Genomic DNA, 16,108 nt, shown 5'->3' with positions numbered 1-16,108 from the left:
GCGTGCACGGCCCCTTTCTGTCTGATTCTTATGGAATCGTCGGAGAAGAGGGCGCTCTAAACAGTACATTCAGATTATATAGGCAACTAGCAAAGTAGGTTGATCTTGTCGTCTGGCCTTCCGATTGGTCGATCTGGGTCGTGGGTTGTCCTGTCCGGGCCTGATGTCGACATTCCATTGGCTCTTCCCACAGTCCTTTGTCTTGTGCTCCAACCTTGAGTTGTGTGTGTCTGTGATTGTCATGGGGGAGGGGAGTTGTGTGTGTGTCGATGGTTGTCGTCTAATGAGACCAGCATATGTCCAAGAGAAAGAGGGGTTGTGTGCATGTTGTGTCAAATATAGCTAATGTTGAGAAGTTGTTAAAACAAGTTACCAATATCTAATACAATTTCTTACACTATCAAAAATAACTTGAAGTTAACATTTGCTAGCTAAAGTTATTAGCTAGCTAGAGAAATGCTGCTGGCTAGCTAGGCCAGTAAACGGCCAGTCCCTCGAATCTCCAGCCCGTACCGTACCTCGAGCAGGATTAGGATTAGCTGCATGTGCCCAGTCTGTAAACAATCTATTGATCCAGTTAGAGACGCAAGAACGATGAGGATGCCAGAACGCACAATTATTTCATTCTCAATTTTAGCTGCTAATCATTTATTTGGTGAACATTAGTGTTGTCACTCGCTGACCAAAAGAGCAGTACAATTTGCCACTGCCTACCAAATGGATTAATGAAAATAAGATTTTTGTCATGCAGAAATTCAATAGCATGTACAGTTGAAGTCGGAAGTTTACATACACTTAGGTTGGAGTCATTAAAACTCTTTTTTTTTCAACCACTTCACAAATTTCTTGTTAACAAACTATAGTTTTGGCAAGTCGGTCAGGACATCTACTTTGTGCATGACAAGTAATTTTTCCAACAATTGTTTACAGAGATTATTTCACTGTATCACAATTCCAGTGGGTCAGAAGTTTACATACACTAAGTTGACTGTGCCTTTAAACAGCTTGGAAAATTCCAGAAAATCATGTCATGGCTTTAGAAGCTTCTGATAGGCTAATTGACATCATTTGAGTCAATTGGAGGTGTACCTGTGGATGTACTTCAAGGCCTACCTTTAAACTCAGTTCCTCTTTGCTTGACATCATGGGAAAATCAAAAGAAATCAGCCAAGACCTCAGAAAAAAAATGGTAGACCTCCACAAGTCTGGTTCATCCTTGGGAGCAATTTCCAAATGCCTGAAGGTACCAAGTTCATCTGTACAAACAATAGTACGCAATTATAAATACCATGGGACCACGCAGCCGTCATACCGCTCAGGAAGGAGACGCGTTCTGTCTCCTAGAGATGAACGCACTTTGGTGCGAAAAGTGCAAATCAATCCCAGAACAGCAGCAAAGGACCTTGTGAAGATGCTGGCGGAAACAGGTACAAAAGTATCTATATCCACAGTAAAAAGAGTCTTATATCGACATAACCTGAAAGGCCTCTCAGCAAGGAAGAAGCCACTGCTCCAAAACTGCCATAAAAAAGCCAGACTACAGTTTGCAACTGTACATGGGGATAAAGATCGTACTTTTTGGAGAAATGTCCTCTGGTCTGATGAAACAAAAATAGAACCGTTTGGCCATAATGACCATCTTTATGTTTTGAGGAAAAAGGGGGAAGCTTGCAAGCCGAAGAACACCATCCCAACCATGAAGTACGGGGGTGGCAGCATCATGTTGTGGGTGTGCTTTGCTGCAGGAGGGACTGATGCACTTCACAAAATAGATGGCATCATGAGGGAGGAAAATGATGTGTATATATTTTAGCAACATCTCAAGACATCAGTCAGGAAGTTAAAGCTTGGTCGCAAATGGGTCTTCCAAATGGACAATGACCCCAAGCATACTTCCAAAGTTGTGGCAAAATGGCTTAAGGACAGCAAAGTCACGGTATTGGAGTGGCCATCACAAAGCCCTGACCTCAATCCTATAGAAAATTTGTGGGCAGAACTGAAAAAGCGTGTGCGAGCAAGGAGGCCTAGAAACCTGACTCAGTTACACCAACTCTGTCAGGGGGAATGGGCCAAAATTCACCAAACTTATTGTGGGAAGCTTGTGGAAGGCTACCCGAAACATTTGGATTAAATGTTAGGAATTGTGAAAAACTGAGTTTTAAATGTATTTGGCTAAGGTTTATGCAAACTTCCGACTTCAACTGTAATTGCAGTGGCCTGCTGAGACCAGTATCTGTCGTTGTTGGTAATAGGAGCCAAAGGTCCGGGCTGGAGGATTGGATCTGCCTGAATCTATAAATAGCCCCGCCTGACCTGGTTCAGCACAGGCCAGATGTCAGAAACCCCTGTTGCTGTCTGTCTGTCACACCATCACACACAGCTGCACTGAACGGTTGTGGTCCAATTCTCTACCCTTCTAGTCAAGTTCACAACACACTTTACACAATTAAAAAGAGTTACAAAACTATGTAGGAGGGGGTGGGGGAGGGTATTGTGAGGAAGAGGAACAATCTCCATGAAATGTACACTTACTCCCCTTGTATAATATATGGTGCTAAACTCCCTCAATCCGATTTATACCAATCCAATGTTTTTAAATCCATGAGTGGAGTTAAGTGTCCACTTTAGTAACAGAATGAGGTGTTGTAGTGCATGAGTCAAATAGTAATTCATATACGAGTCAAATAGTAATTCATATATGAGTCAAATAGTAATTCATATACGAGTCAAATAGTAATTCATATTTGGGTGCAGGGTTCAAAAGGAATGTACAAAAAAATAAAAATAAAGAACTGGTGTACATGTTTCCTTTTCCAGTACATGTACACTTTTAGCAACACACACGCCTTGCTTTCCTCAAGAAACTGACCACAAACACTGTTCTCCTCACAGCGGAGTTTAATTCTTTCAACATCTCACAATACACATACTTCAAATGTTGTATGCATACAGTTATAAATAGTTGGCTGCAAATGATTATATGACATTAGATCTTGTTTTTTTTAACTTCAGTTCTACAAACCAACTATAAAAACTGACATCTGTTATTAGCACAACATAATTGGGGGGGGGTATAAATCGGAACTTATAAATGTGAAATGACATAATAAAAATCAAGATGATGTCTCAAGTAAAAAAGGTATATCAATAAATACAACCTTCCCAGCATACCATTAAAAACTATTGGCATGTTTCGCAATCAAGTAATACTAACAGACATTATTCCTCTGAATGTGGCGCACAATACAGCAATTAGAAAACCTAGACATCAACAAGTTCAACACATCACCCCAAAAAATAGAAAAATCTGATCCAAATGAAAGTGTTACATTTCAATTGAGAATATAACAAATACATCACCAACCTAGTATATACAATGTTTTCTCAATCACAGTAGCATGGTAGTAGCAAAATCATTGAATAAGCACAAAACTAATGTTAAAAAATAAATTCACACTATATATATATATATATATTAGTAGAACATTTTGCTTTGCAGACACCAGCATGAACAATAGTAGACTGAAAAAAAGAATCCTGTTTTAATGTTTACATGGTTTATATGGGTTTACATTGCAGAATGAGAGAAACTGTTTTAGGAGAGAAGGATTGCACATAAGGGCTCAAAGTTAACTTGCAACATGAATCACATTCAAGTCTATGTCCCAAAGCATGCCACATCACAGGGGTGGAGTGATCAAGTCTCTTTTAGGAAGAAGTGTTGTCTATATGGCTAAACTCGTACAAGTGTTATCACTCTGGTATCCTGCCTGCCTGCGTCTGCCTGGGTCTGCCTGCCTGCCTGCGTCTGCCTGCCTGCCTGCGTCTGCCTGCCTGCCTGCGTCTGCCTGCCTGCCTGCGTCTGCCTGCCTGCCTGCGTCTGCCTGCGTCTGCCTGCCTGCCTGCGTGCGTCTGCCTGCCTGCCTGCGTGCGTCTGCCTGCCTGCCTGCGTGCGTCTGCCTGCCTGCCTGCGTGCGTCTGCCTGCCTGCCTGCGTGCGTCTGCCTGCCTGCCTGCGTGCGTCTGCCTGCCTGCCTGCCTGCGTCTGCCTGCCTGCCTGCCTGCCTGCGTCTGCGAGGGATGCAGACTTTAGGAGAGAAAGAGAAGCTAGATATTAGGAGGTGATCTGAAAGAGAGAACCAAAATCTCAAACAAAAATAAAGCGGAAAGCGCTCTAGCGCATTACAATAGTTTCCTGCATTAACACTAGCCAATAGTCATGTTGTTATTCTGTATTACGTCATGCATGCATAGAATAACTGGAACGTTCTGGAACCTTCAGGTAGTTCCAGAAAGAGAATATAGTTTTTTAGAACACCTGTCATCATTCACTCTGATGATACAAGGGAATAAGGGTTTACTCATCCACCCACTCATCCACCCAAAAAATGTCATCTAGATTTTCCTTCCCCACTACAATATGAATATATGTTTCAAGACTATCAAAATAAGTTTAGAAAGGTCTCGTCATGCCTTAAGATCCAGTACTTATGGTTTATTATTATGAAAGAGAAGTCTGTACACGATTGGCTAACCATCTGTAGTCTGTCTGTTTATCTTTCGTTTACACAATCACACCAATGGACCAGACAATTTAACATTTACCAGCACTTAAATATATAAAAAGCTAAATTGAAAATTATATTAATATCATTAATTTTTTCTTTTTAAATTAAGTTTTACAATAAATGCAGATCTCTTAGTAACAAAGGTACAAAATTATTTCTCACCAAGTGGAAAAAAATGAGGTATTGCAAAAGGAGTTATCCCATCTTATGAAAAATGTGCCTAAAATGACTATTGAAAAAAATATTTAGAAAAGTAGTGCATAATAAATGTATATGTTCATGACAAAATAATCAGCTAGAAAACACTGTACAAAAATCAGCAGGCCATGTATAAAATAATATCTTTATCTCTGTGACAGCAAGTTCTTCAGAGTGTCCCGCTACTAACGTATTCATCCTCCACAGCTAGGATCCACTAGCGTATCCATTCGCCACAGTTCGGATCTATTTCCTCTACACTCCAGTCATGGGAGAGAGAGTGCATCAGATCACCATTAGACTAGCCTGGTTGTCCAGTCTGTCTGTGCTTTAGCCAACTCTCGGTGTTAATTAGCTGGACAAGGATAGGCAGAGGAGTTGGTTAAACACTGAAGCACATACAGGCCAGGACCAGGCTACATACTATGAGTCACTCAGGGAACACTGTAGCTAGCTACCACTGTACTGTGAATTCCTACTAGTACCACAACATTAGCATGTTAGCATCCTGTGCTAATATCCCTGACAATATAAAGTGAGCTAATACTACTGCCAATACCTGAGCCCTGCCTAGACAGCTAGGGCTGTAGTCTGTCAGCTGAAACCTGTCTTTCCAAAGACTGTTTCTCCCCTCTCTCCACAATTCAACAACTTAAAACAGCACTAGCCTTCCTGACCTCCTGAACCTGAAAATGGAGTCTTATAGTCCTTAAACCCCTCAGATAATCAACTGCCGTTGATCACTTGTTTTTAGGCCAATCTTTGGTTTGCCCATTCTGGCTACAAAGAGTCAATTTAAAACCATGATCTAGAAACACATGCCAGTAATCGCTGCCAGGCCCGAGAGGATGATCTTTTCTTAAATAATCCTGCATGTATTCTGAACAGTTTATTTATGATGAAGGGAATTGTCGGCAGTGGTTTTCTTTGACTATTGAACTTTAACCCGACCAGTTACTCTCAACCTTTGGTTAACGATACAAATATCAATCTAATCCTGCATGAGTAAATTAACAAAAATAAGTGTACCCTTCTAACACACAACTGTTCTAGTTAATATACTGATTGAGGTGCAGCACATAGCTCACTCAAATGTTATATGTTACTCTTGACAACAAATGTAAGCAGCTTCGCCAGCTAATGTGAGAAAAGAAAGTACAGTCAAGTCAGAAGAAACATTTCTTCTCATATCTAATAATGCATCCAAGTACTCATGCACACCTTAACTTAAATTCAAAACGGGATTTCTTTCACTTAGTTGTCCTTCTTCTTAGCATTTACTGTTCTGAGAAGGTCCGATTAAAAAAAATAAAGATTAAATTAAGCTTTTAAATTAATTTTCCAAACTAAATAGGAACCAGAAAAAAGAAAAGTGCATTTATTTTCTACAACATAGCCCGTCACCCTCCCTAGTTCCACCTGAAGGATATGTGTCGGGGCCGGTCACCCCCCTCCTTGACCAGTGGCTTGTGGAACTCTCGTCCGGCCCGGGAGTGGATGGCGGCCCAGCAGTACTCACAGTAGTACTGGAGACAGGTGACGTTAGCGCAGAAGAAGGGAGCGAACTTCCCCCCACAGCGTGTCCCCTGGCACTCATCACACAGCTGGTCATCCAGCACGTATGGCTTCACTTCCACCTGGGGGAAAGGGGGAGGACAGAAGGAGAAAGAGGAGATTAAACATACCCAGATGGAATGGGACAAAAGAGAAACTAGAGGGGAGAAGCTCAGACCCAGCTCCATTTTGTAGCTTAGCTATTGTGTGCGTGAGGTCTCTATGGTTCTTCTCCTGGACAAAATGCACAGCGTATGTGGCTCCGCTAAACTACCAAAGACCAGACTGACTCACCCGTTTGTCGATCTCGCCGTGCTGCAGCTGAACGAATCGAGCGCTGATAGCAGCGATGTAGCTCTGCTGATTGGAGAATGCCACACGGCCCGCTCCTTTAGGGTACTTCAGCTCAGGGTCTGTGTCGATCCCAGCGTAACACACTCCTCCATACAGACGATCCATTATCATGGCCAGCTCCACTGGAACAGTAACACATATAGGCTGATGATGTGGCTGACTGGGTCTGTCACGCCAGACAGTGTTAGCCTGCTGAGCTAAAGCCTAGGTATTACAACTGTAGCTCAGGGACTTTAGCTCTTCCACTCTCTCACCCCATTCCACCCTCCCTCCCCCCACCATTCCTCACAGACACACAGTCCAGTACCTGCGCGTAGAGGACGTGGCACCCCCCCTACGAAGATGGTCTTCCTGGGGTCCAGAGGCTGAGAGCCGTCCATCACAAAGTCACTGTCGTTCAGGTTCCAGGGACGGATCTGGACCTAGAGGAACACAGGCATGGCCATACAACGTTCAAACAACACCCATATAACACTCAAACAACACCCATATAACACTCAAACAACACCCATATAACACTCAAACAACATCTAGAAAAGGCTGTACCAAATTCCATATAACGTCTGTAAAATTATCTTTCAATGTCCATACCATGTCCATACAACTAGATGTGAACCATGGGGGGGTGGACTGGGCTGAACTAGGGAGGTGGCCTGGGGAAATCTCACAACTATTTATACCAGCAGTGCTAGACTGACAAGGAGGACAGACAACTCCAACCAAGAAGTTTAATTACAGTTAAAAACATTTTTAAATAATGCCTGGGTGTGTGGGAGACTCAGACAGACTGTCTCACACTAGCCAGACACACACACACACACACACACGTAAAGCTCCACTCACAGGCTTGTCCTTGATGGTGGGGCTGGAGACACAGAGGTAGAGCTTGCCATCCTCCTCGATACAGGCATCAATCAGATCCTGGACAGAGCTCTCGTCTTGGAACAGCAAGAATGCATAACCTTGAGAGGGGAAAGAAAGCGCTCAATACTCTCATGACCTTCATCTATTTCCCCTCATTACCGGGGCACCGAGTACTCCCCTCATTACCGGGGCACCGAGTACTCCCCTCATTACCGGGGCACCGAGTACTCCCCTCATTACCGGGGCACCGAGTACTCCCCTCATTACCGGGGCACCGAGTACTCCCCTCATTACCGGGGCACCGAGTACTCCCCTCATTACCGGGGCACCGAGTACTCCCCTCATTACCGGGGCACCGAGTACTCCCCTCATTACCGGGGCACCGAGTATTCCCTGGCCAATGTGACCATATCAGACTCACCTTTGGGTGGGAAATAGGACTTGCTCTCAGCCTTGTGGGGCCAATCGACAAACAGGTGACCGAACCGGCGGAAACTGGCAGTGATCTCATCTGAGAATGAAAGAGTCAAAGCTAGTCAGCTACACAGGCTCTTCAGGAACCTGCAATGGTGGTCCACAGCCTCTATGACATCATATGTCAGGGTCCATTACCATAGAAAACAGACACCTCTCAAGCCATTGTTTTTAACCCCAAAACAACATTGTAGAAGGTGTATTATTCTGTTCATTGATCAATACCTTCGTCTATATCGGGGGGCAGTCCTCCCACAAACACCTTGCGTGAGTACCTCTCCACTCGCTCTCCGTTGAGCTGCGGGAAACAGTGGGCGGATCCTAAACCAGGAAGTCCCTGGTCACCTGACTCGTCCTCTCCGAAGGAGTGCTCGTCCCCCATGGGGAACAGGTTAGAGTGACCTGGAGGGCGGAGAGAAAGAGATACTCAAACCGTACTAACCCAGGCACCCTGGATTTATTTGGCGACTTAGCACCCATTTGTGGTTATAATTTTCCAAACCATACTGTGCTGACTCTGATATTTAATTTACACATTGTCCCTTCTAGCAATTATTGTGAATGTTTAACCAGGCCAGCTTGGTATAGCTCTGCTCAGCTCTGTTTGACTCAGTTGTGGGAAAAGGGTAAGATTTTATCCAAATACATTTTTATTGTGAAGACAAATGAGAACCATGATCATGAAACCAACCACAATTTCCTCAAGCGCTTGCAACATAATGCTTTGTTAAAGTCCAGTGACAAGCTACCACAGCCAGGTCACAAAAGCCCAGCAGGAAACAGGCAGTCTACAATCATGTCAGGTCATCTTCTTTTTGCTGTCGCGCTCATAACAACCACAAGTGTTGAACGTTATTAATATAGCAATCTGTGAGACGGTCAGTCAGCACGACTGCAACAAAGATGACCTGGAACTCTTCCATGCTTATAGTATTTGGATTGAATTAATACATTTTATTTTGATGTTAAAAAAAAAGACAAATTTCAAATCCTCCCTGGGGACTTAAGTCTTCCTCTGCGGGTTCAGTCAGGGCCTAGTGAACAGTCAGCAGTCAGGAGGAAAACACATCTGAAACAGTACCCTATTACACAGCGAGGCCAAACCAGACGTAATCGAGGCTTTGCAAATAATGATATGATGGAAGCTAAAACATGAAGACATTTTGGGTTTAGCTTTACCTCGTCGTCTGCCATAGCTCCTAGCTGCATGTAAAACAAGAGACAACAACCTTTCATACCAACTCTTAACAGCACAGGGTTACAAAATAATGTAAATCCCATGAACAAATCGCATCCAATTTACTACCACTATTGTGAATGACTGAACAAAGCTATAAACTTTATAGTATTGAGGCAAAATAACATTTCCATACCATTCATGGGCAAAGACCCATCTCCGCCCTGGTGAGAGAAACCATAGCGACCTGGAGAGGAACAGACAGAAGTCAGTTAGAAGGCAGAATAATATGCGCATTCTAGCTCCACACAGCCGCCGCATTCTAGCTCCACACAGCCGCCGCATTCTAGCTCCACACAGCCAAGATATTCTAACAACTGTATCTGTTCTGTGATGTACTGAGGAGAATGAGAATTGAGATGAGCAGCAGAACCATCAAAGCATCCAGAGAACTCTGACTTAACAGCCAACCGATTGCGAGACGTGCTCAGAGAGGGGAAATAGGAACGTAATCAGGGTGGATCGACTGGCCTACATTAACATAGTGACAGTCTTAGCAATAAAACGTGTCTTCAGAAACGGGATGCCACAAAACGTCATGTTTAATTCATGTTGGTGGAGAGAATGGAGAGCAGAGATGAAAGTGCCAGCATAGAGGTACAACAACAGATAGCTCTGTGAGATTGAGCAGGTTAAGACAGAAGAGTATTTCTCTGTACTCCCACCACTCAGAGGACTCAGTCTTAAATATGGCTGTGCTTCCTCTGCACTACTGCAGCTCAGGAATTCAGCAGGATACGTCGTTCAAAAGACTGACATCAAAGAGTATCATCTTTTATGAGTATTCAGTACAACCACACTTGTGTTGGTGCAGCGATTTGAGCTAAGCAGCCATTTCACCAACCAGTCAGAATTATGTGACATCAATCTTCTATCTCTACATAAAAAATATGCCATTACTGTATGTCCACCTAATATTTTCTCATTGCTTGGAGTATTCCAGAATACCAGGGCCTATATTCACAAAGCATCTCAGAGTATGACTGCTGATCTATGATCAGGTCCCCCCCGACCATATAATCATATTTCTTATTTTCTAAAAGAGAAAACTGATTCAAGAACACCACTCTTATTCTGAGATGCTTTGTGAATACAGGCCCAGGGTGTTTTTCATACTATGTGAAACAGAGAAATCCACCTTTCAAGGAATCCTGTTCAGCCCTCATAATATCAATCAGACTGTTCTCCAGGGAGTGCATGCTGAAGCCATCAAAGGAACGGGTTCTCTCCTGCTGAGAGAGACACAGAGACAGGGAACACGATGATTAGCCTGCGGTGTTCTATGTAAGAACAGGAAAATAGAACCATTCTGACTCTAGAACCCAGAGGTGGTAGGTTCTAATCTAGACCCTTGACAGAGTTTTGCTTTGATAATAGATGACACCCGTGTTATCCTGGTACTTCAGACCCTCTAAACAGTTACACGGAGACGTTCTGGTGACGCTTATCAACTAAAATACAGACTAAATCTATTTATCTGATTCTACAGAGATAGATAATCTACTGCTTTGTATCACATGCCCCTGCCCCTGTCATGCTGCCCCTTCCATGTGTAACTCTGTGTTGTTGTTTTTGTCTCACTGCTTTGCTTTATCTTGGCCAGGTCACAGTTGTAAATGAGAACTTGTTCTCAACTGGCCTACCTGGTTAAATAAAGATGAAGAAAGAAAAAGACAACTGTCGATAAACAGTGAATTCTTTTCAATTAATCCATTCCTTGAAGTAATCACTGATCTGTATGTGACTGGAAAGATAAAACTAGATTTACGCAAATCCAGGTCATGTCAGATCTGCGATTTTCAAATAGGGCCAAAGCCTGCAGAAGTGAGATGACAGTATGTCAACATTTGTCATACAGGCGTTGTGGCATCTCTAACGCGCTGCATCTTTAACAAGGACAGAAGACTGGGGTTTCCGTCCCAAATGGCACCCTATTCCCTATATATATAGTGCACTACTTCTGACCAGGCTCTGGTTAAAAGTAGTGCACTATACAGGGAATATTGTGCCATTTTGGATGAACACATTACCGGAATAGGCCTCATCCTGGCATTCGCTTACCACCACAATGACAGATGTATTATTGGATATGTAGTCTGATACATAGTTACTTACATGTGAGCTGAATCATTTAGTTGGCCTGATTGTCATTGATGTTATCAGACGATCTACTTACTAGACTCTAGTAACTAGATCATATTTGCTCTTATCATTTACTTTGATGTGTACTGTATTGCACATAATCGAAAAGGCCTTAACAAGGCTACATGTGTTGGTTTTAACAATATAAAAGCATGTTTTAACTCCACTTTCATTGTCCTGTAAGAGTGGATGAATATACTATCCCCTCTACAGTTTGCTCATCTCTGTACTCACCTGGAAAGGGAAGTTGTCAGTGCGACTCATGCTGTCTTCCATCCAAGCCTTGTGGTTGAACCCAGTGTTGTTACGAAGATACTTCTGAGAGGGAACCTGGAAGACAGGAAAATATTCTGTAGGACTGTACCATGTAGTACATGTGGGATAGTAGCATGTGATTGTACCATTGATGTGCATGACAGACAGTTTATATTAAGGCTCAATAGACAACAGTATTAGCTGGATTACAGACTGTAGGCGTGAATAAATTATATCATAACCAACTAAATCAAGCACAATGAGTTTGGCAAAACTTTTAAATGAAGGAAAATAATTTGCTAGTTAAATTGTAGGTCATTATGATGATGGTTAAGCTACTCATCAGTCTGAGGCCTTCGGGACATCCAGTCTTAGCAGGTATGATGTGCTGTATATCTAGTACAGTGCCAGCTTGTTCCACGGGACATGTGCTGTATAACTAGCTAGAAGAGTACCTGGTTGTTCAACGGGAGATGTGCAGTATAACTAGCTAGAAGTGTACCTGGTTGTTCAACGGGAGATGTGCTGTATAACTAGCTAGAAGAGTACCTGGTTGTTCAACGGGAGGTGTGCAGTATAACTAGCTAGAAGTGTACCTGGTTGTTCAACGGGAGATGTGCTGTATAACTAGCTAGAAGAGTACCTGGTTGTTCAACGGGAGATGTGCTGTATAACTAGCTAGAAGAGTACCTGGTTGTTCAACGGGAGGTGTGCAGTATAACTAGCTAGAAGAGTACCTGGTTGTTCAACGGGAGATGTGCAGTATAACTAGCTAGAAGAGTACCTGGTTGTTCAACGGGAGGTGTGCAGTATAACTAGCTAGAAGAGTACCTGGTTGTTCAACGGGAGATGTGCTGTATAACTAGCTAGAAGAGTACCTGGTTGTTCAACGGGACATGTGCTGTATAACTAGCTAGAAGAGTACCTGGTTGTTCAACGGGAGGTGTGCAGTATAACTAGCTAGAAGTGTACCTGGTTGTTCAACGGGAGATGTGCTGTATAACTAGCTAGAAGAGTACCTGGTTGTTCAACGGGAGATGTGCTGTATAACTAGCTAGAAGAGTACCTGGTTGTTCAACGGGAGGTGTGCAGTATAACTAGCTAGAAGAGTCCCTGGTTGTTCAACGGGAGGTGTGCTGTATAACTAGCTAGAAGTGTACCTGGTTGTTCAACGGGAGATGTGCTGTATAACTAGCTAGAAGAGTACCTGGTTGTTCAACGGGAGATGTGCTGTATAACTAGCTAGAAGAGTACCTGGTTGTTCAACGGGAGATGTGCTGTATAACTAGCTAGAAGTGTACCTGGTTGTTCAACGGGAGATGTGCTGTATAACTAGCTAGAAGAGTACCTGGTTGTTCAACGGGAGGTGTGCAGTATAACTAGCTAGAAGAGTACCTGGTTGTTCAACGGGAGATGTGCAGTATAACTAGCTAGAAGAGTACCTGGTTGTTCAACGGGAGGTGTGCTGTATAACTAGCTAGAAGAGTACCTGGTTGTTCAACGGGACATGTGCTGTATAACTAGCTAGAAGAGTACCTGGTTGTTCAACGGGAGGTGTGCTGTATAACTAGCTAGAAGTGTACCTGGTTGTTCAACGGGAGGTGTGCAGTATAACTAGCTAGAAGAGTACCTGGTTGTTCAACGGGAGATGTGCAGTATAACTAGCTAGAAGAGTACCTGGTTGTTCAACGGGAGATGTGCAGTATAACTAGCTAGAAGAGTACCTGGTTGTTGGGGAAAGACTTCTTTAGTGGTGAGATGGAGTTGAGGGTCGTCACCCCTCCGTTGAGGCCCCTGCGGTACTCTCGGACCCCCTGTGACCCTCCCCAGCCACCGTACCCCACTCCAGGGCTCCAGGACGTGGAAGTGGGGGTGGAGGGGGCAGGGCTCTGGTAGCTGCCCCAAGGGGAGGGGGGCTTTGACTGGGCCGGGGCCAGGTGGGGCAGCTGGGTAAAGGCTCCAGAGCGGTGGGGGTGAGGGGGGAAGGAGGGCTGGGGCGGGTGGGGGGAGGCTGGGGAACGGCGGTGCTGCGGGGGGACCCCCTGGTTGTGGGGGTGGTAGTGGTGGGGGTGTGGAGAAGGGTGGTGCTGGGAGACAGGGCCAATCTGGGGGGAGAAGCTACCCCCCACCCCTCCGAAGCCGGGCCCGGCGTGGTGGGAGAAGTTCTGGAAAAGCATCGGGGGTCCGTTAGCATTGGAACCGGCCGGGCCAAAGAACCCGCTCCCAACGTCCTCACTGGCCACGGGGGAGGGGTTGGAGGGTACGGTTGGGGACCAGTTGTTGAAGGAGGTCAGGGAGGAGGTAGTGGTGGTGGACTGGGCTCCAGACGTCGCCATCCCCAGGCTGTCCTGGTAGTCAAACCCCCCCAGCACCGGAGGAGAGTCCATCCCACCCCTAAGCTTCTCCTTCCCACCGCTGCTCTCCAATGAGCCCTTCTCCAATGAGCAGTCCTCAGGTAGAGACCCATCTAGCTCCCCTAGGCCACCTCCGGCCTCTTGCTGCCCAGGGGAGAGGGCCTGCGGCTGGGCCTTCTCCTGCAGGTCCAGGGCTTTGGCCTTGTCGGAGTCAAGGATCTCATCCTGCATGTTACTGTGGGGTGTTACGGAGGGGAACAGCCAGGCACTACCTCCTCCATTGGTGGCCGAGGTGCTATTGATGAATGAAGGGGGGCTGGGGGGGTTGGCGGGGTGATTGAGGTGGGAGGGCTGGGGTTGGAGGTGAGGAGGGATCCTCACGGGGAAAGCAGATTTAATGCCACTGCAGTTATTCTTCACCAGGACTCCGAAGCCGTAGTCGTCCATTTATGAATCCTGGGGTAAAGCCGATGTTTCCTCCTTAACTTGGTTCTTCTTATCTCAGTGTCTTCTAGGCCTATTTCCTACTGTATAACATGAGGAAGGAGAGGAGTGAGGGAGAGAAGGGGGAAAAGTGGGTGAGGGGGAGGTGAGAAGTGAAGGCGTGAGAGAGAAATGGGGAGGAAAGGGTGATGTAGGGGAAAGAGTGGGTGAGGTAGAAAGGGGGGGGGGGGGGGGGGGGGGGGGTTGAGGACATAAATACAAAGGCTGTCACGCCACAATTTGAGCCTACAGGCCTTCCAAAACAACACCAGCCTTGCCAACTGCAGTGACTTTGCTGCAACTGCAGCCTGCTAGTCCTGTGATGTAACTCAATGAGAAGAAATCATTGACTCGCTCAGCCACCGTAGGCCAAGGCTACATGATAAAATTACACAGACTAAGCATAGCAGTAGCACTAACAAGCCACAACAGAAAACACTCGAGTTAAGCTGCGTAGGTTAGATGTGGTAGAAGCACATAGCACCAACCAGGCAGGCTGGCTACACTGTTAGTTGACGTTTCACTTCCCAAAGGTCGTTATGTGGCTAGCAAGCTAACAGCTGCTGCGTTGGGCTCTGTCAATCAAACACATTGCGATTATCAGTGTTTATCTATATGCGGTCTATATGCAGTGTAGTGGGTCTATGCCCGCGCGTTATAAGTAAGGTAAATACACCAACACCCACCGAATATCTAGATGTTTTTTTTCTCCAATGACCAACTCCGACGCGACCATTTAAAGCAAATACTGATGACGTCTCTTGTCTGTTCTGAACATACGGTAGCCTAGTTCCCTGTATAAAAGCCGCTAGGGTAATAGCCGACAAGCTACCACAGTAGATACATTGTAGCCGATCTAGCGAGCAATCGACGCAGATAAGCAACAATGTCGACAAGAAATTAAATGTATCCTAAAATTCCACCGACAGCGATATACGGGCTGGATCTGCGGTAATATTGGTATTAAATGGTATGTGTATCTTTAAACGACCTCGTCGGTTTCGTGTCCTGTGTGTTCAATGTCATAGCTTAGCACCAATAGTTGTCATCATAATTTAGCAATTCCAAACTACGAGTACAAACCTGAGTGCAATTCTCTGGTATGACATTACATTTATGAAACTCATTCTAGATCGTGCATTATGTACCTCTAAATTGTCGTCATATCCTTATGGTTTCTAGATGTTGCCATATTTCAGCTTTTTTCCATTTTCTGCATTTCCAAGTCAGCCGGTGCGAATGGTCTCTTCTAGTCGATGACAGCTGGACCAGTCGGTAGACACTTCCGTCTCATAACCCCGCCCCCTCCACCAACTCCCGTCCACAGACTGCAAGGGTTTCCCTCTGCGGCCTCGCCCCTTTCCACAGATGAATGGGGTTTAATTGGATATGTGTGGGGAAGCCACACCCATCTCACGCCTTTTCAGCGAAATGGCACATGCATTCAAGACGTTCTCCGCCCAAATAAGGATGTCGAGAAATTCATGGGTGGGAGTTGGACATACAGGAAAATAATGTAAGGAAATCAAACTAGATGTATTTTATACATTCAATACTGCCTGCATTTAAACATCTAGTCAGTCAAGGCTTCTGTGTGATATTCAGCTATGATTAAATAGGTTTATT

General features: G+C 44.9%; 1 protein-coding gene across 3 annotated transcripts; it reads right to left on the bottom strand.

Annotated features, from left to right (window-relative positions):
- Positions 1-4,012: 4,012 nt before the first annotated feature.
- LOC120036103 (cytoplasmic polyadenylation element-binding protein 4-like) lies at positions 4,013-15,741 on the bottom strand. 3 transcript variants are annotated; one of them, XM_038982578.1, is made up of 11 exons: positions 15,631-15,741; positions 13,370-14,526; positions 11,625-11,720; positions 10,387-10,480; positions 9,385-9,435; positions 8,237-8,413; positions 7,959-8,048; positions 7,517-7,635; positions 6,981-7,095; positions 6,614-6,795; positions 4,013-6,402 (listed from the first exon to the last, which is right to left on the bottom strand). In XM_038982578.1, exons 2-11 carry the CDS (start codon positions 14,444-14,446, stop codon positions 6,175-6,177), a joined length of 2,229 nt encoding a protein of 742 aa, XP_038838506.1. In that variant the 5' UTR covers positions 14,447-14,526; positions 15,631-15,741; the 3' UTR covers positions 4,013-6,174. The 3 variants fall into 3 exon arrangements, with proteins under 3 accessions (XP_038838506.1, XP_038838508.1, XP_038838507.1); XM_038982580.1 differs by having other exon boundaries at positions 10,387-10,477; XM_038982579.1 differs by lacking the exon at positions 15,631-15,741 and adding an exon at positions 15,169-15,460.
- Between the last annotated feature and the right edge of the window lie 367 nt (positions 15,742-16,108).

This window comes from Salvelinus namaycush, unplaced genomic scaffold (genome assembly GCF_016432855.1).
Source record: "Salvelinus namaycush isolate Seneca unplaced genomic scaffold, SaNama_1.0 Scaffold1209, whole genome shotgun sequence".
In the NCBI taxonomy this organism is placed as follows: Eukaryota; Metazoa; Chordata; class Actinopteri; order Salmoniformes; family Salmonidae; genus Salvelinus; species Salvelinus namaycush.
The sequence above is the reverse complement of the archived record's forward strand: the minus strand, read 5'-3'. Positions and strand labels throughout refer to the sequence as shown.